Here is a 21,431-nt window from a genome sequence, read left to right on the forward strand (position 1 = left end):
CACACACACACGTAGAAAAATATTTAGTATACACATCCAGAAATGCATATACTATTATATATTGTACATATATTTATTAGTTTCAGATGTAGCCATTCTTGTATTTTGCTTGTTTACATTATTGTATTTTGCACAACTCTGTTGCTTGTGAAGCTCGCACACAAGAATTTCACTCACATGTGCTGCACCAATGTACCTGCACATGTGATGTGACAATAAAAGTGATTTGATTTGATTTGATTTGATTTTGAACCGTGGCCAACAAAGGGACCACAGAATGGCCAGTGCCACAGCAGGATTTGCAGTTTCAAAAGCTGAATAGTTTATTTTCATTTTGGGTAGAAAACATCTGAGTGGGCGCAGCCAAAACAGCTCTATTCTCCTAATTTAAGTCCCAATTTAAAGCTGTCCCATTCAGTCTCCAACCAATGGTCAGCTTCCATCTGCAAAAAACGGCAGAGAAATGAAGACCATCCCCTCAGGCTGTGGAGGAACTAATACAACACACAACATTATGACCTGGGTCATATCTGTTAGTGTTAGCAACAAACACATAGCAACCTCTTACCTGAGGACTTGCCTTGTGTGTCACACTTGTGTACTTTCTCTCCTCTCATGAGACCTCCAGATCACTTAGCATTAAATTGTAGTTTTAAAAGGAAAACAGGAAGCTGCAAACGCAAAGTGTCCAAAGACTGTTTCTAATACCCAGAATGCGTTAACATCTGTAACATCTGTCTTAATCAGAAAACAGTAATGCCCCCATCCAACATTCAGATCAACATATCTAATGTGGGATGTTGTCATATACCATAGTGCTGCTACATCAGTGCTTCCAGCGACTGCACCTCTGACAGCTTTGTGGAAATCAGTGAAAATGACTAATCGCTCTATCCCCGAGGTCGCCAACAACCCAGATCTTATCATCATTAACAACCATTAACCAAGCTTCCACATTTATTTCAACATGATGTTTTTGATACTTTTCGACATTAAATCCAAGAGTTTCACATGGAAAATTCTCAAATCCTGGAATACTTGTAATTAAAGTCATTATTACTGTTCTAACTGAAGATAACTCCTATTAAATGACATTTTTCTGTCACAGTCTGTGGGTCTGATGCCACTGTGGAGCCAGCTGATCAGGGTCTGAGGTGTTGGAAGTCACCCATTCATTTCTTTTATTTTCAGATTGTTAATGAGTACATGGATGTGTGTGTATGCACAGGCACACATATGTATAAATGTAGATATATACATCAAGATAATGTTTGTTACTAGAGATTTTCCATTATTCTTTTTTATGCCTTTTGACTTCATCCCATTACCCAGCTGTCTGTCCTGTCTTCTTCTTTGTTTGTCTTTATCTTATAACATGTTTCCTTTGTCAAAATAAATAAATAAATACAATAAATGACAGTGCATTTTTTCACATTATAACATAATTTACAACACTCCTTTATGTTCAAAGAGTAGTTTGAGCTAATGATGCAACGAATCTGCAAAATCTGAAAAACTCAAATATAATATAATAAAGACTGAAATTTGCATAATATAGCGCATTAAACCTTTATTTGAATAAAGTACTCAAGTAAATGGATTCATTACATTCTGCCTGGTGTTGGCAAAGCATTGTGGCACCATTTCAAAGGTTACTTGGAAATCAGACTTATGTCAGTTGTTTGTGGTCTCCTTCCTGAAAACACTCCACAGATTCTCTTAAGGTGGATGGTCAGAACATTGACTGCAGCCAGGTGCTGCAAGTCCTACTGGGAAAGGAAATCATCTCCAAAAGCTTGTCAGCAGATGGAAGCATGAAGTTCTCTAAAATATCCTGGACACACACACACACACACACACACACACACACACACCAGCATATGTCATGTCACCCTAAATCATCACAGGGTCTTGAAACGACACCGTGGACTTCAAACTCCTGCAGTTATCTACCTCTCTGCTCACTCACACTCACCCACAGGCTTTCACATGTTCATACAGACCTACCAACAACCAGAGATGTCACTGAACACAATATGCTGTAGTTGCTTATTTGGAAAAGGCTGAGGTCGGTCAGGGCCCCTCTGGGGAAATCAAGTGTAACCACAACTCATGCCACAGGACTATTAAACAACAGCCTAGCTGTTACACACGGTTTTGTCCACTAGATGGTGCTATCTCACAGTGAGAGTTCCCAGCAGCTGGGACTGTTAATGTGATGTGTTTGAGGATGAGAGGCAGAGATTGGCAGGAACATAAGAATTGATGGTGGACGAGGCAAAGTGGTTAAAGATCTGTGCACGATCATGAAGTGTATGCCTTCCTCATGCTTTACACTGAATATTATCCCCAGAAGCCTTACAGTACATGTTTGTTACACGTATGTTCATTAGTTCTATATATGTATGGGGGAAACACCTGACAGAGAGGGGATCCACAGGCTCTGTAATGCTGTGGTTGAGCTCGACCTGCACATACCTGTTCCCATACAAATCTTTATAAATAAGTCCAAATCTATCAGCATGTTACACAGTGCTCTCCGTCTCCACTGTCTGAAATGTAATGAAATTTAGCCCAAATATATCATTTTGTTCATGGAAGAATTGTAGACATATATCAGAAATATACATACTGCTGTTGATTTCATCACTTAGAAAGAAACGTGTTTGTAAGTTTCAATGGAAGTGACCATTCAAACAGAAGACAGGGTGTGAAATATAACTGATGAAGATGGAGGGTGAGGCAGACGATGCGTGCAGCAAGAGTCTGACACATGCAGCAGAGACACATATGCTGGAAAGTTGCTTCTCCTGTCAGTGACAGCCAGGCACAATGCAACGATGTGTCGTTGGTAAACACGCGATTGCCTGGATAAATGCTCAGACTGGCCATTAAGGCTAGAAATGGTCCACAGTGGTCACCGCTGGCTCATTGCTGCTTTTACTGCTGTGGCTCTGGAGGTCCAGCGGGTGGCCCATTACTTCGACCCCTCGCTCTGCGTGTTTGTGAACAGTGCACGCCTCCTCCTGCGTGCTCCATGTATATAATGTAAAATGCAGCATATATGTTTAGAACTACTGCATCACCATCGCACTGCTATTTGGAAAATAGTGAAAATGTGATTTTTGATTTATAGATCACGCCGTGTTAATTTCAATCATTTGAACGCGCAGACGAACCCGTTAATAAAGGTCAATGAACTGAACTGGAGAGACAGAGGGAGGGAGGGAGGGGACGTACGGGGAGAGGGAGGGAGGCAGAGAGACCCTGGCGGACAGAAGCAGAGAGGGAGGTTGGACCGGGAACAATAGAGAGAAACGAAGCCTACCCTGAACACCAAACAAACCGAGAGGGCGACAAAAAGAAAGCAAACCACATCGGGTGATGGAGGGAGAGCGAGCTAAGCGAAGGACATGTGAGGAATAAAGACGCGAGGATCTTTCCCGAGCGGTGGGCTTTATTCCCGTCTTTCTTTGTCACTGGATAGTAAAACGGATTCCGGTATGAACCCAGCAGAAGCGGCCGAGGAGGCGCCCAGCGACCCCGACACTGATGCCTTCTACAAAACAGGTAGGAATCGGAGCTGATCTCTCCAAATCTAAGACAAAAGCATCACACCCGAGATCAATTTGAGCCAGAGCCGCCCGAGCAAGCGCACGAAAGCAAGAGAGCAGAAATGTGCAGAAAATCAGCTGGAAGCTGCACTAGCAGATGGGAGGCAGCTGCAAACATTCTGCTTCAAATAAGCAGAAACGTTGCGCTGTTTGAGGCTTTTACGCGGATCTACAGTGTCGTGTTGATTTCCGTGCGTGTGTTAGCTGATGCTGTGGGTCTACAAAAGAAGGAAGAATCATGGTGGGATCACATCAGATCAGCAGCTGAAAGGCTCAGGAAAAAATGTCCAGCGTGCTACAAATGGCAGTTTGTGGGAGAAGACTGTGTGTTTGTGCTGATACATGGACAGAAGGCACAAGATGACTGAGTCCAAATAACTGGTCTGCAAGCACATGCTGTCATCATGGAGACAGCTCATTACGGTGTCATTACATTATACTTCCTAAGATCATTACAAAAGCAGACAGCAGATCATTTCTGGTATCTTTTATGACGCTAAAGGCTGAAGCAGATATTAGCAGAGCGCCATGGCCACCTCTGATTATTACATAGTGGATCCTGATCCTGATCTCTGCTCAGCTTTGACAAGATCTCCAACACCACTGGCTGAACTGCAGCTCCAAGCCCTCCACCATGTTTTAGTTAGTTGTTAGACACTTGCTGTTGTACGCCGAACACGCTGGATTTAAACCTTCATGAGATCTTTTCTTCTTGTTTCTTTTCCTAAAGAATGACTTGTTGACGGAGGCTGCGTTTGTTACCTGTTAAAGTTCAGGTGCTGGTTGCTGGGTTTGGGCCATTAACTCAGCTTTCATCACTCTGAATTTCTTGGCTAGCTTTGCATGAACTCAGTTTTATACCAAACAAATCACAACAAGGCGCTTAGCATGCTGTTTGTGGAGAATCTCACAAAGAGCTGAACTTCTGTTAGCAGTATGATGCAGTTGTTTCCATCCTGGATGCAGATTGCATTTACTATAGTGCTCCTGTCCTTTAATGCAATAGAAATCCAACCAATGCTCATGTCTGCTCCTGAAAAGCTGTATCGCTCCACAGTTTTCCTTCTCCTGCACCTGGACTAAATTCAGCTGATTGTTTTAGAAGTGCACAGGAAGGAAACAACCATTATTGTTTCCTTTTTTATCTGCCTGGTGTGCAGTTTGTGCTTGTCAAACTGGGTTATCTTTGGAATATTTTATAGATTCAATTAAAGAAATGGGAATCAATTATGGGATTTTTGTGAGCGACTGTCCGAAGAAAACGTTTGAAAGACATCCATAAAGCCCGGACAATAATTGCTCCAGACCACTTTATAAAATGAAAGTCTTGGAAGTAAACTGAGGGCTGGCTGAGACTTTTGCACAGTACCTGTGTGGCTTCAGGTGTGTGACACAGTTTCCCACACTGGGATGTGACACATGCTGGGGTGCACTCAATGAACACCAGTTTTGGTACCAAGAGAACAAGTCATGTAAAGATGCCAGCTGTGCGGCAACACTGGCCTTATTTACAGAGACAACACGTATGTCAGAGCGCTCGTTTACAGTTCAGCATGCCAACGAAACTCCTGGCTGACCCCCTCCATACATCACTGGATATTAGATTTTCTCACCATCTGCCCTCAGACTGTCAGGCTGAGCAAGTACATATCCTCCATCCTCCCTCTGAGCACCGGAGCCCCCAGAGGCATAGTGCTGTGCCGCTTTCTGTATTATCCATAGTCATCATAGCCACGGAGGACACCGCTGTACAGCACGACATGTCATTTCTCACATGGCGACACAAGAGGCTGATGTAAAAATCTAAAAGCACTAAAAGAGTTTATTGTGTAATTTAGGAGTTTGGGACTCTGGATGCTTGAACGCTGACAAACTGAGTAGCTGCTGTTTCTGATGCCCTGGTGTTTTGTCAGTGTTGGATTCAAATCCCTGTTTCTATAATACAGCATGTTGTGTTGTGAAGTGTAAACGGTCACAGGCAGAGCCAGAACAACCTTCTTCTTCGTGATGTTGAGGCTCTCTCGCTGATCCTTATTGGCTCGTTTCTGGAATAGTTTGGGAAAAATTAAAAAATTGGTTTCTCAGTTTAACTTCTCAACAAAGTTAAAACTGCTTAGATACTCATTTAGCTTTTACTATTTAAACATCAGAGCGTAGTCATCCTTTCTTTTGTGAGCAATAAAAAACAAGTATTTGGGCTAAACTGCATCTCTGTGTCTGAACAGTTGTGAAGATCCTTGTCCTGTAGGTGTTAGACTGTTAGACTGACAAGGACGAAATCAGAGATGGCGCTGTTCCACTTCATTTCTAAATCCAGTTCCACTTCTTATTCTACCAGTAAACTGCTCGTACATCATGTTTCTGTCTCTAAAAAACAAGAAATTATCCTTTAAACCTGGCGCGTGTCTAAAATGTCCTTTGCATCCATGATGGCTTCGTGTTGGGGGCTGGATTCAGTCTGCTGTCAGACATGTGAGCCTCACGGTGATTCTACAGCTTTTCTTTCTTTAGTTTATTGAATGAGGGAACAGTATGAAACAAACCCTCAATAAATTCTGTTTTTATGTATCAAGACTTAATAAAATCACCTGACACGACCAGTTCTTACAACAAGTGACATATTACATCCTGCTGTTATTGAACAAAAATGGAAACAAAAATAAAAGTTTACTAAGAGGGTGTGCAACAGCTGCCCATCAGTCAGGGAGGGCTCGTGCGGTCGCTTCCAAACCACTCCACAGTGAGAATGATTATCCACCAGTGGGAAAGTTCAACACAGTTTCCAGTCATATTACAAACAGTGTAAGTGCTTGTGTTGTTATAAAGATTAGAAGTGCGGCTGCACTGATGTGATGTGAGGCTTTGCTGCATCTGCACTCGTCCATCCGTCCATCCGTTCCCGACAGTGTAACGGTTACACGCACACCTCAGGGTTGCAGGGCGGCTGGAGCCTGTCGTACGCAGGCTGAGCTGCAGGGCGCACAGCTTGTCACAGGGATAACTGCAACAGCACAAACACGACTGCTTTGTTTGCAAACATTAATACTGACGTCAGATTACACATTCATCTGCTCTCACGTTAACATCATTCAGTTAAAGACCAAATATAAGGTCTGATATTACCACCGAAGCACCATTGGGTATTTCTGTTTCTATACATTGTATAATAATAATTGTAATATAATTGTACTATTATGTGTCACGAACCACACAGGAAATATAATTATGGAGATAATTAGTCCAGTTAGCAACTCTTCCTATTTAGAGATCATCAAAATTATTAGCAAAATGTGGAAAGTGGCTCATTTCTGTTACTTATTGACAGTTTTATTATTTTTCCTTTGGGACGGAAACAAAACAGGGAGGAGAAAATGGAGCATGTCATAGTAGCAACCTAGGCTGAACTCATATCTCTACACATCACTGTACACGCTGCTAATAACAAAATAATGTACTTTAATAAAATACTCATGACTGTTTTGACCGTTCACAGGTTTTAAATGTGATTTTTAACTTTAGTCTTTTCTTGTATCTGGTTGGAAAAAGCATTTCGCTGCCGGTTGTACTGTGTGTGTCTGTGTTTGTGACAAAGATGAGTTCTCAAGGAATGAAGCCATTTTTCCATGAAGCATGTGTACTAGTACATATGAAGCTAAATACATCCTCTAAGAGAACATTGTCCCGGAGTCTTTGTAGTTTTGTAAATGACCAAAGCAGGTGAGAGCGCCTGACGTCCGCCCACGCCGTCTCTACCTGTGCCGGGTCGTAGCTAATAGTTTTCCCGTGCAGTGTAATAAGGAGGCAGATTAGGTGATTCTGTCCATCATTTGTAATGATCTGATGATTGCTGTGTCTCCACTCTGACTCTCTTTGGGGTCTCACAGGTTTTAATCTTGTGTGAGGTTGAGCCTTTCCCAAATGTAGTTTCTTATCATTCCATCTAGTCGTATACTCTGGAGAGCATCAGCAGGCCACGTGTCTCATTTAGGCAGAATAATAATAAACTGTGAAATTAGGCAAAGCTAACCCACTGTGTGTTAAATGTGACCCCAGGTCTGCCTCCTGCCCAAAGGAACCGAGACATCATCTCCTCCCTGTAAACAATGACAGAGTTCCTGCTTATTTCTGTTTACTCACTTGAAGTTTATTTCAGTTCAGTTTTTGGGTGATTAGGATACCCGGCCATCGTATTGATTTAGATTCACTTCACTGGTCTGATAACCTTGTAGGGTGTAAAGTTAATGGGCAGAACTGGGATTCTGGAGCTCTTCTTTCCTCATAATGAGGCAATAATAATAATCGGTCCTTTGTTTTGTTTCTATCCTATCGATGGGAGGTCTGATGGACGTAACAAGTTAATGCTGTCTTCATAATGTTTCAGAATAATCTTTGAAGGTTTATTCGACTTCCTGTGGTTCATGGATTAAATAAAGCATCTCTAATCTTACTTGTTGGTCTGCGTTGGGATCTTGATCAGATTTCTAGGTTTGTTTTGCAAATCTCAGTTTCAAAATCCAGTATTTGTTTTAAATTTCTCTTTTTTTTCGTGACTTTGCTTAATGTTTTCACCAGCTTGTCATATTTTGCTCTCCTCACCTTCCTGTGTAGGCTCTTTTCTCTTAGTGGCTTTGTCTGTATCCCACACAAGACTTGGACATATTGTCCATTTCACTCTCCCTAATGCCACCTTTGATTTCCTTTATAGCTAATTTGTTGTTTCGGATACTAATATTAGGCCTCCTTTATTTATGTTATTCGGATGAATCGTTACATAAACGAGCGGCCCTTTACTCTGAGTGAACTCAGTTAAGTAACAAGTGGAGTTTTTTTCTAAAGCATGCCTCCAAAATGAAACATGCTCGTCAATGAAGGACCAAGATTGTCTGTCACTTTCTGACAGCTGTGACGAGCCTATGCAAGCTGTCGACAGTCCTACTTTTCCTGCCTCACGTTTCCTTAAACACGTCAAAGTTAAGAGAAGAGGAAGTCAAAGTGGCCGTTCGAGGTCTTCTCTGTTTGCGCAGTCGTCGGTGGCTCCTTGACCTGGACCCCACGTCTTTGCATGCTTCCTGCGCACCGGTGCATATTTTTCCACAGCATTTGGAAACAGATCCTCCTTTAATGCTCTCTCTATACCAGAGTGTTCTCTGCTGTCTTCTACAGTTTGGGATTTGCAGTCGTGACTGAAGTTGCCCACGTGAATCTTCTCCTTATTCCAAGCTGCTTTCAGAACCATGTGTTTGGCTGTAAGCTCTTGAAGGTTAACACTGTTCTTGGGGGAGCACTGGGTCATGGTTTGTTTACTGGGGACAAACCATGAAGTATTTTATTTTTAGGTCAGGGTCCTGTGGTAGCTGGAGCTCAGTGCTCAAGAAAGTCTCAATGAACTGTAGCACCAAGTTTCCCACCTCCCCTCCTCTGCTCCAAAAATACACGTGCTGTTTCTTCTTGACTATATCAGTAAGGTTGTGTTGCTTGGCCCTCTTCAGCCCCTCTACCTGTTCCATGTGGGTCTCAGCTTCTTCTGCTTTGCTTCATTGCTGATTATTTGTCCTGTGTGTTTAATTTTCTATTTAACTCTTCATTGTCTCATGGTTATTTCCACCATGCCATACTTCTACTACCGTTCCATGCCGCTTCTAGCTCGGTCCACTGTTGTGTTGTGGTGCTTTTCTATTCATTGGCTTTTACAGAGAAAAATGTCATATATGAAAATAGCTTGAAAATAGCTTTTGTGAGACTTAAACTTTGTATCTGGACAAAAAGAAAAGAATATTATGAAGAATTAAGAATCTTTAACACTCTAAGGCACAGCCGTACAGTACAGTGGAATGTTATGCTAATCAGCAGTTTATAAATAGGATGCTCAATTATCAGACGGAAACAGGAAGTAACACAGATGCATTCATACCTACACACATGCAATCCGAGAGCAGTGTCTGAGTGTTTATCAGATATCTGACGCCAGCTGTCTCTCAATAGCTGCTACTGTTGCTATGCTACCAGAATAATAGCAACTTTGTATGTATTTATTAACATAACAGCAGAACTTGTGACGTCATTCTGCTCTTTGTTTTACAAACACATGAAGCACATGAAGACCAGCTTCTGTAGCTACGTTGTTAAAAGCAGCAGCACAACATTCTTGCTGAATGACAGTTTTTATGTCAAGTCTGCTTCTTCATGCTGACACACTCTACCTATTCACACCAGACCCATTCCCACTATGCTCCTCATATTCCAGAAGCGAGGAGTCGAGCGAGCACTTGTATGCATGAGAAGGTAATTAGAGTTAATTTTCTCAGCTAATCTGTCTGTAGCCATGGAGACGTTTAGAAACGATAAAGGGTGGCAGCTGCTCCAAACAAAGTTCACTTGGAAATTTCAGTAAGATCACAGATAGCATAATGTAGCAGCGGTTAGCTTTGTCACCTCACAGCCACACGGTTCCCTCAGCTCTTCCAGTGTGATTCTGCCAGTTTACTGGTCTGCTCCTTGAGAGCATCTCAGTAAATTATTCATTTTAGCACAATTGCTCGGCACCAAGATGGTTCCTTTCAGTGTTGAGCTGGAAGTGTACACACAGAATTGTGTGTAATGCCAGGAAACGGGAAGTTTCTTTGTTTTAATAGACACACTTCACAGTTTGTGCGTCATGATCATTTCCACTTGTTGCAAGCAGCCTTTACCTAACAGTGATATCATCAGTGATAACTGTGGAGCCGCCACCAAGGCATAATAAACCACGCCAAGAAAATTATAGACACTACAAACTGTTTAACATTATAGATGGGCATAACTGATGCTGTCTATTTCAGGCTTTTATGCTGTGGTATTATTACTAGCAACTACCTTAATAATATCAGACCACTAATCAGCTCGTTTATTTTTTAAAATACTCTTTTTTGGCATTTTGCCTTTATTGGACAACAAATTGTCCGTGGGTCAGACTCAAACCTGCCACCCTGCTGGCCATGTGGCACGTGGGCGCCTGCTCACCCAGTGAGCTAAAGCTACACGCATAACCTGATAGTTAAAGGGCTAACGTTAAGGTGTAACATCGTAATAGTTATAATAGATGTTTTTGATCCGTAACAAATTTAAGAATGAAAAGACACTGTGTGTGTGTGTGTGTGTGTGTGTGTGTGTGTGATACAGATGCATTACATGGGTGAATGAAGCTTCGAGCCAGGTGAACCTTGACTATAAGCACTTTGAGAGGGGTCAGAGTTTATGCTCAGTGTTTGACAGCCTGATGTCAGGGCTGCTGTTTAAATCAGTTCTGACTTTACTGAGTTTTTTCTTCCGTTCATTTTCCATCTTCTTCTGATAGTAGTACTTGTCCTGATCTATGGAAAGGACAAATAAGGACAAAATTAGCCATTGCTCTGTTGTTTCTTGTTCACCCTTCTTAAATATCTTCAGTGTCGAAGAGCAGAACGATTATGGAAGATCACACGTTCCTACAGTGAGAAAGAGAAAGAGGCTAGATCTTCTTATCTCAACAATCTTGAGAAGAATAATCCCAGCGTGTTATTTGGCACCATTAACAGCAAAGTATCTCATGCACCTCAGCACGCTCTGGTCATCCTCTCATCAACTTATGATGAGTGTACCTCGCAATTGCCAGAACATGACGGGCTTGAGATCCAAAATCTCCTTAACTTACAACACTGATGCTCTTTACAAGAAAGGTCAGAGCAGACTCATCAGGAAGGCCAGCTCTGGGATGCCCCGTCGACCCACTGCAGGTGGAAGAAGACAGAAGAACAAACATAGCATCAGTCATGGACGATGTCTCCCAGCCCACACATGAAGCTCCTTCAGTGACACACTGCTGCATCCTCGGTGCACAAAGGAGCAAGGATGCTCTTTGCTCTTTTTAATAAATGTTTCTTATGCTGTAATTGTCCCCTGCACAGTCTCTTATTTTATTGTTTTTAATTTTCTAGTCTTTACTTTTGGGTGAATCTGCATGCTCCATCTGCCTGTCACTGCTGGAACACCTGAATGTCCCCAGTGAGGGACAATAAAGGATAATTCTATTCTATTCTATTCTATTCTATTCTATTCTATTCTATTCTATTCTATTCTAACTTCCTCTCCTTTAGAAGATTTCCCTAAGTGGCAGGAGTCGTTTACTTTATTCCCTCATCATCCTCAGTACAGATATTCTGCTTCCTGTCTTTGGAGTGTTACGTGTACAACCACACCCAACATCCAAGGATTCAGTTCAATTCAATGTTATTTATACATTGAATCACAACAACAGTCGCCTCAAGGTGCTTTTATATTGTAAGGTAGACCCTACAATAATAGATACAGAGAAAAAACCCACAATCATATGTCCCCCTATGAGCAGCACTTTGGTGACAGTGGGAAGGAAAAACTCCCTTTTAACAGGAAGAAACCTCCGGCAGAACCAGGCTCAGGGAGGGGCGGGGCCATCTGCTGTGATTGGTTGGGGTGAGAGAAGGAAGACGGGACAAAAGCCTTGTCTAGGATGAGCTTGTGTGTCCAGCACATTCCACAGCTGCTCAACTGGATTAAGATCTGGGGAATTTCACTGCCAGGTCACACCTTCAACCATTCCTGAACTATTTTTGCTTTGTGGCAGGGAACATTATCCTGTTGGTATCCATCAGGGAATACCATTCCCATGAAATGTCACATCCAAATTGATGGTAGAGCATTGCCCAAAACATTACACTGCTCGACAGCTTGTCTCTGTGCTAGGTATTCTGCAGCTACACTCCAGGCACACACCCTTGCATCCACGTGATGTAAAGAAAGCGTGATTCATCAGACAGGCCACCTTATTCCACCCCTTCTTGAGCCAGTTTGGATACCTGTGTCTAATGGAGGATCTTACAGCGGTGAACAGGGCTCAGCGTGGGCAGCCTGACTAGTCTGCGTCTATGCAGCCCCATACACAGCAAAATTTGATGCACCATGTATTTGGACACCTTTCTATCATAACCAGCTTTTTGGCAGTTTGAGCCACAGTAGCTCATCATTTGGCTCACTGCAAGCATCTCAAAGACATGAAATCTAGTTCCACTGATTGTTAATGACTGACTCATTGCACTGTGGGAACCCTGAGTAGACCCCTGACTTCCTTTTTCACCATAATGCAAGCCTTCCCTTGAGCTTGTGCTGAACTGTAACAATAGCACTGACATATTGACCTTTGTTGTGTTTTCCTTATTGATCTTATGCCAACAATTTATTTTCTTTGAGATTTATAGCAAGTGGAGTGTCCTGTTTCTTTAAGTGAGACCTCAGTCCTGAGTCATGGTGAGGAAACCTGGGAGGAGGAGCTACATATCTATTATTGAAGAGTGTGTGTGTGTCAGGGTGGGGGTGGGGTGTATGCCACTTTCATTGGGAACAATAAGACGCTCCTGAGGAGAGAGTTAGGGATTCCCTCCTTCCTCCATCTCTCATTGTCTTCCACTCGCACACCCAGTGTCAAGTACAGTGGCAGATGGGTGTGAAAATGAAGTGTGTGTGTGTGTGTGTGTGTGTGTGTGTGTGGGTGTGTGTGTGTGTGTGTGTGTGTGTGTGTGTGTGTGTGTGGGTGTGTGTGTGTGTGTGTGTGTGTGTGTGTGTGTGGGTGTGGGTGTGTCTGTTGGACAGACAGTCAGAAACAGAGAGAGGGGAAGGAGATGCAGCTTAACTGGATTAGCTCTTATTACTCACCAGGGGACAAGCAAAGCAAAGGGTGAGAGGAAGAAGGGGAGACAGGGAGAGAAAGAGGGAGAGAGGGGGTGTTAAATAGATAAATACAAAGAAAGGATTTCCTCTCCTCCCCCTTCTCCTTTTGTCTCCTCCCTCCTTTAAAAGCTTTCTAGTCTTTGGACAGCTGCAGCCATATGGTGTGTGCATGTGTGTAAGTGTTAGTGTAATGAGCATCCGTTTGGACTGTAATCAATCACAGAGACATTTTATAGACATGTATGTGAGTGAGTGTGTGTGTGCATGTGAGTGTGTGTGAGTGTGTGTGTATGTGAGTGTGTGAGTGTGTGTGTGAGTGTGTGAGTGTGTGTGCATGTGAGTGTGTGTGTGAGTGTGTGTGTGTGTGAGTGTGTGAGTGTGTGTGTGAGTGTGTATGTGAGTGTGTTACAAGCTGATTAGTAGTGCCAGCTAATAGATTGTGTGAGCAGGTATTTGCCTTTGTCAGTGTGTGTGTGAGTGTGAGAATGTGTGTGTGTGTGTATGTGAGTGTGTGTGTGTGAGTGTGAGAATGTGTGTGTGTGTGTATGTGAGTGTGTGTGTGTGAGTGTCAGAGAAAGGAAGCTGTTATCATGACTGACAGACTAGAACAGAGCTGCTAAAAGCCACTGAAAGGCTGTTAAGATCGTTTCTATAATATCATTATAGAAAATAGAAAGTTCTATAGCCTACAGACAGACGGCCTAAATCCAGAATGTATTTGACTGTAGAAAGCTGCTATAAGTTGGGGGTCTTTTTTTCTTTTTTCATGCATTTAAACATTGGCATTCTTCAGAGAGTCGGATTTGTCCAGTGCAGAGCAGAGATTTGTCCTGTGGCTCTTCTAAGTTGTACCATACATTTGTGGAGTGGCTGTTTGGTTTCTCCTCTACAGAGGTCACAGAAGCACTCATCCTATGTTGTTTAATGTGTGTTTGGGAGTTTAGTCTATGGGATGTCAGAGGTCGATGTACTTGGATGTCATGCTTGGAGAAAATTCTTAGTTTCTCTGATAAACCTGCGACATAAAGTTGACAGTGTTATTCAGTTTGTCATTCTGTTTTCTCCTTGTTCAGTTCAATTCAATTGTATTTATATAGCCAATTTACATCAACAGTCACGTCATGGTGCTTTATATTGTGAGGTACAGAGCTACAATAATAAAGAGAACCCCCAACAATCAGGCCACTCCCTCTGAACAAGCACTTTGGCGACAGTGGGAAGGAAAAACGTCTTTTTAACAGGAAGAAACCTCCAGCAGAGCCAGGCTTATAATCAATAGTTATATTCTTGACTTAATAAGCTGAAAACTTAAAAACATGTAAAGCAGGAAAAAATAATCAGATTACTATGATAAAACTAATAATAGCAAAAGATTCTCTCAGCTGAATAAAGATTTGTTACATTTGAAACAAAAATAAGAAACATTATTTCTGCGTTGGTTCCATTTGTAGCTTTTCTGTTCTGCTTCTGTCACTGGGAATAAAACGGTCCGTCAGTCTCTGCAGTATCTTGTTAACTGCACATGACCTGATTTCAGTGGTCAGTGTTCATCTGTTGTGTTTTGTCATTTTTGTGCTCTTTCTAGTGTCCAACATTTCTTTCATTCTGTGTGTTTAAAATTTTTTAAACGCAAAGTTGGTAATTTTTTAATTTGAATGAATATTTGAGTTTTGAGCTATTTAAAAGCAAAAAAGGAAAAAATAAAGTGACGTTGCTGTCATCTGGTTAGATGGAAGAAAGATGCCAAGCGGCTTTACTTTACCAAGTGGATCATCATGGCCTTGCCATATTGGTCCATTTGATTGACCTTTATTATAATTATGTATTTATTTGATTTGATTTTCGGTTGTTACAGCCGGGACAGACATGACTGGGGGATAGGACAGGGAGGAAGAATGAAAGAAAGAGAGGGAGAGAGAGAAAAACATACAAAGCATATATAATGCTTTGTATGTTGTTCAGTATATTTCTATGCAAAACAAGAGGAATTTCTATACAGAGCAGTATATTCACAGTTTAAACCAGATATTTACACTTTAGGGAGAAAACATAAAAACATTTTTTACTATTAAACATCAATTTAGAGTAAACTTGTTTTGTTTTGGTTAAATAAATATTGAAATATCTTTTGAATTAGTTAAACGTCAGAATAAAGAGAGACAGAGCTTCTATTTTATATACCAGTAGGGTAAAGTGTCTTGCCCAAGGACACAACGACCAGGACAGAGAGCCCAGGGATCGAACCGGCGACCTTCCGGTTACAGATGCGATTCCCAACCCCCTGAGCCACGGTCGCCCCAAAAGTGCCTCTGTGCCGTCTTTCAGTCCAGCTTTGTCCAGCCACTGGTAGGATTTCTGGATATCAGCCACCTCCTCTATCTGCCGGTGGTACATACCGTGCAGGGGCCTGTCCTTCCATGATGGTTCCTCGTCTCCCTCCTCTTTCTTGGGTTTCTGCTGCCTGAGGTATTCACTGAGCACTCGGTCAGTTGGGGCCATCTTCCCAATGTATTCTTGGATGTTCGTTGTCTCATCCTGGACTGTGGTGCTGACACTCACCAGTCCCCGGCCCCCTTCCTTCCGCTTAGCGTACAGCCTCAGGGTGCTGGACTTGGGGTGAAACCCTCCATGCATGGTCAGGAGCTTTCTTGTCTTTATGTCAGTGGCTTCTATCTCCTCCTTTGGCCAGCCTATTACCCCAGCAGGGTACCTGATCACGGGCAGGGCGTACGTGTTGATGGCCCGGATCTTGTTCTTACCATTCAGCTGACTCCTCAGGACTTGCCTGACCCTCTGCAGGTACTTGGTGGTTGCAGCTTTTCTAGCGGCCTCTTCATGGTTCCCATTCGCCTGCGGGATAAGATAAGATAAGATAAGATAAGATAAGATAAGATAAGATAAGATAAGATAACTCTTTATTGTCATTGCACAGTCATACATAGTACAGTAGTACAATGAAATTGGAAAAACTGTCCTACGTCGGCACTACATATAACACAACACGACACGATATGACACATCACAACGTAACAAACAACACAACACAGTATATTAACTTAGTATAAAAAAGAAGAATAAGTGTATGTGTATTGCACACTGTTATTATTGCACATTAATTATTATTGCACCTTGTTATAAATATAAATATTATTGTTATCGTTTTAAACATTGTTACCTCCCCCTAAAAAGTCCAGGGAGGTATCCAGTCAGGTCAGCTATTTACATTGATCAGGGCTATTGCCCTGTTGTAAAAGCTGTCCTTGAGTCTATTTGTTCGGGACCTCAGCAGCCTGAACCTCCTGCCAGACGGCAGCAGCTTAAACACCCGGTGTCCTGGGTGTGTGCAGTCCCGTAGGATGCTGCGTGCCCTCTTGAGACAGCGAGTGCTGTACAGGTCCTTCAGGGAGGGAAGAGGATGTCCAATGATTTTTTGGGCCGTGTTGATGACCCTCTGGAGTGCCTTTCTGTGTGCTGTGGTGCAGCTGGAGAACCACACACCGATGCAATATGTCAGCACACTTTCAATGGAGCAGCGGTAGAAGACGGTCAGCAGCTCCTTCTTCAGGTCCATTTTTCTGAGGATTCTCAGAAAGTGGATCCCCAAGTACTTGTAACTGTCCTCTATGTCTGCAATGTTGCCTTCTGGTAGTTCAATCCCCTCAGTTCTGACTACCTTCCCTCTCTTTGTTACCATCCGACTACACTTCTCCAGTCCGAACGACATTCCAATGTCTTTGCTGTATATCCTGGTGGTGTGGATCAGTGAATCGATGTCTCGTTCACTCTTGGCATACAGCTTGATGTCATCCATGTACAGGAGGTGGCTGACAACTGCTCCGTTCCGTAGTCGGTATCCGTAGCCAGTCTTGTTAATGATCTCACTGAGGGGGTTCAGGCCTATGCAGAACAGCAGTGGGGACAGAGCATCTCCTTGGTAGATCCCACACTTGATGGTGACTTGTGCTATGGGCTTGAAGTTGGCCTCTAGTGTTGTACGCCACATCCCCATTGATTTCCTGATGAAGGCTCTCAGGGTCCTGTTGATCTTATATAGTTCTAGGCATTCCAGTATCCAGCTGTGGGGCATTGAGTCATAGGCCTTCTTGTAATCAATCCAGGCAGTGCACAGGTTGGTCAGTCTGGTCTTGCAGTCTCGGCTGACTGTTCTGTCTACCAGTAGCTGGTGTTTTGCACCTCTGGTATTCTTGCCAATTCCTTTCTGTGTCCCGCTCATGTATTGACCCATGTGCCTGTTCATCTTAGCCGATATGATGCCTGACAGGAGCTTCCATGTAGTACTGAGGCAGGTTATTGGTCGGTAGTTGGATGGGACCGGTCCCTTCTGGGGGTCTTTGGGGATCAGGACCGTCCGACCTTCAGTTAGCCATTCCGGGTGTCTCTCGTTAACTAGCAGCTGGTTCATTTGTGCTGCCAGACGCTCGTGGAGTGCAGTCAGCTTCTTCAGCCAGTAGTCATGAACCATGTCGGGCCCTGGTGCTGTCCAACTCTTCATACTGGAGACCCTTTCTTGGATATCTGCCACTGTAATGGTTACTGGACCCTGTTCAGGGAGGTCGCTGTGGTCTGCCCTCAGATCCACTAGCCACTGAGCATTGCCGTTATGGGTTGCGTCCTTCTCCCATATGCTCTTTAACAAATATGTTTTTATATTTATCAACCTAAAAAAAATAAACATTTAGTCTGATTTGATGTTACAATTAAAAAAGTGTTTTTATCTGAAGAGTTTGTAAATATCTGGTTTCAATTGTATATTTCAAATCAAATCAAATCAAATCACTTTTATTGTCACATCACATGTGCAGGTACATTGGTACAGCACATGTGAGTGAAATTCTTGTGTGCGAGCTTCACAAGCAACAGAGTTGTGCAAAATACAATAATGTAAACAAGCAAAATATAAGAATGGCTAAATCTGAAACTAATAAATATATGTACAATATATATATATGCATACAGTATATGCATTTCTGGATGTGTATACTAAATATGTTTTTCTGCGTGTGTGTGTGTGTGTGTGTGTGTGTGTGTGTGTGTGTGTGTGTGTGTGTACACATATTTTACAAATTAAATAGAGTAAACAATAAAATATATAAAATATACAGAGTTGAGACATGTGCAAAACAGTGGCATTACTGTACAGTATGGAGTGCATAATGTTGAAGTTCCAGTAGTGAAGCTGAGGTGTCTATGAAGTGTTCAGCAGTCTGATGGCCTGGTGGAAGAAGCTGTCTCTCAGTCTGCTGGTACGGGACCGGATGCTGCAGAACCTCCTTCCTGCTGGAAGCAGTCTGAACAGTTTATGGCTGGGGTGACTGGAGTCCTTGATGATCCTCCCCGCTTTCCTCAGGCACCGCTTCCTGTAGATGTCTTGGAGGGAGGGAAGCTCACCTCCAACTATCCGTTCAGAGCACCGCACTACTCGCTGGAGAGCTTTGCAGTTGTAGGCGGTGCTGTTGCCATACCAGGTGGTGTTGCATGCAGTGAGGATGCTCTCAGTGGCACAGCGATAGAAGGTCCTGAGGATGCGTATATTTGATGATTGTCAGCACAAAGAGGGAGAGAGAGGAACAGAAAGGAAGAGAGAGAGAGGAACAGAGACAATTCTGATGGCTAAAGATCCAAACGGGACAGGCAAAAGAAAAAATATTTGTATCATAGTTATTGTTCCTCAAGCTGTGCAACGAGTCCCTGTGGCACTTTGATCATTTGGTGATGTTCTAATAGGAGGAATCATTAATAAACATTGAAATAATGGCTCTTAAACCACATAGAAGCAGACATAAAGACGTACATTACATTCACAATATAATTTGTGGGGAGAGAGTTGAGAATAAAAAGGACAAGGGAAAACTGACCCTTCACAGAACAAGGACAAACACATGACACCTAAGACAGGAACGTTGCCAAACTTCTGATTAAAGGTGTGTCCATATAGGAGGTCATTTGATCCCACGCAGTGATCACAGATCAAAGAAAGTTAATTACATTTGGCAACTTCAAGCACTGATGAGAAAACTTACCTCAGGTAACCTGAAGTGGTTCAGATTGACACTTTTTTCAGTTTGGAGAGGAGCAACTGAAGTAACTCCCAATGAGAGCGCAGGATGCCATTTAATTAACACACGACACAGTTTTATATTCATTACGCAGACAACAGAACCTGGGATGTCTGCATATACAGGAAAGAAAAGAAGAAAAAATGCTTCAGCTCTTCTGATTGTTGTTCCTTTTGTTGTTATAAGAAGCAGTTTAAGGAAAGGCACTTTTTGCCCAGTTGCTGGTTCGAGTGTAAATGCATGTGCGTGTAGATATGAACAATTTAGTGCGACGGGTTGAACAGAAGGGTTGTCTCAACAGCTTAGACTTGTTGATGGCTCGGGTTTGAAACGATTTACTGGTCCCTCTGTGTCCAAACGTCTCTTATCCTGTAATCCACAGTAGTAAAACTTCACTGACAGCTCTTAGTTTAAAAGAAACAACTGTGTTTGGGCTTTGTGTGTGAGTTCAAATAAAAATCAAGTCTTTGTTGTTGGTACAGCTGAAAACTGGCAAACAGAAGTAAAATGTTGCTACTTAAAAAACAGATTTGTCCAAAATAGTAATAATAATAATATATCAGTTTTGTGTTTCTTATCTAATGGTGGCAAAATGTGGGTGATACATACATATACACACTACAACATACTGTGCATGAATGCATCTGTGAGGACAGAGCCAGAGGCGTAAAACTGCTGATGTTAACTTATTGCTCCTGTTACAAGTCGAGTGTTGGCGGCTGACTGAGGAGATCATAAATAAAATAAAAATACATTTGACGTGCCAGTGCCCTGAAATTCCACAGAAAGTTCTTGCATGTTTGACAAATCCAGGGAACTTAGAGGGAAATCCTGGAATGCCTGTTTCCACTCCATCATAATGCTGTTTTTATGAAGCAGGACATCAGCTCCCAGGCTGACAAACTGTTTTTCCTCTTGACTTGAAGTGGACAGGAAGGTCAGACATAGTGCAACGGAGCAATATGGTTTTAAGTGTTTTTGGGGTACAACTTCTTTGTATTGATCTTTTATAGCCCACTTTCTTCGTCTTCTACTTTTGGCTGTTGTTTAACGGGTTACCACAGCAGATCACCTGCCTCCGTCTCACCGCAGCATCCACTATCGCTCTAGCATCTTCTGCATGTGAGCAAACTACCCCCATGAATCTCTTCTGTGGTCTTCCTCTCTGCCTGGCAGCTCCATATTTAACATCCTTTGTCTAATGTATTTACTATCCCTCCTTTGCACATGTCTAAAGTATCTCAGTCTTGTCTCACTAGCTGTCTTAAGACGGCTCAAGATGAGCTGCTCCTCTAGTTCTTCTGATCCCGTCCATCCTCCAAGGAAAAATCCTAACATCTCTGCCACCTCCAGCTTCGCCCTTGTTTTCAGTGCCACTGTCTGCAGACTATACATCATAGAAAAAAACAACTCATGCTGCCATCCTTCTGCCATCCTGCCTGTTCTCTCTTTGCTTTGGAAGGGTTACTCCAGGTATTTAAAATGATCGACCTTCACTATCTCTGTTCTTTGCATCTTCACCTTTCTACCTGTCTACCTCTCATTCACACGCTTCTACCAACTGTCCTTCCTCATCATTCCTCGTCTCTTGACACTGTCTTTACAGACCGTCTTCCACCTACTCCCTACTCTTGCTACAGGTCACAATGTCTCTGTGAACATCATAGATCATGGAGATTACTGCCTGAACCCAAGTGTCAACCTGTCCATCACCACTGGAAACAAAAAGGGACTCCGATGTAGTCCACCCAAACGTCTGTCACTCGTGCTGCAGACCACTGTCTCACTGTCCTCTACTACCAGATCTACTACCACCCATTCTTCTGCATTTCCCTCCTTAACACCACACCTACCCAATACCTCCTTATTCACTTTTGTTCCCTTCAGTCTGTCTACTCCAGTCATCGCTCTCTCCCTGGGAACAATCTCTACCCCTTCATCCATCCTACTCCAGACTTGCTCTTTCTCTGGTAACTGACATCCAATCTGTGCAGCCCTGACATCTTTGTGAGACACTGTCTTC

General features: G+C 42.7%; 1 protein-coding gene across 2 annotated transcripts in view; it reads left to right on the forward strand.

The window, feature by feature from the left end:
- Positions 1 to 3,254: 3,254 nt before the first annotated feature.
- Positions 3,255 to 21,431, forward strand: part of kalrna (kalirin RhoGEF kinase a) — a 152,918-nt gene continuing 134,741 nt past the window's right edge. For both annotated transcript variants that reach the window (XM_085250372.1, XM_085250373.1), the window contains exon 1: positions 3,255 to 3,570. In XM_085250372.1, the coding sequence (XP_085106498.1) occupies positions 3,504 to 3,570 (67 nt within the window). In that variant the 5' untranslated portion in view covers positions 3,255 to 3,503. The remainder of the gene's footprint in view (positions 3,571 to 21,431) is intronic.

The sequence above is a fragment of the Mchenga conophoros genome, linkage group LG16 (assembly GCF_057382185.1).
Source record: "Mchenga conophoros isolate Kocher_MC1m ecotype Shallow Benthic linkage group LG16, M_conophoros_male_GT1.1, whole genome shotgun sequence".
Lineage (NCBI taxonomy): Eukaryota > Metazoa > Chordata > Actinopteri > Cichliformes > Cichlidae > Mchenga > Mchenga conophoros.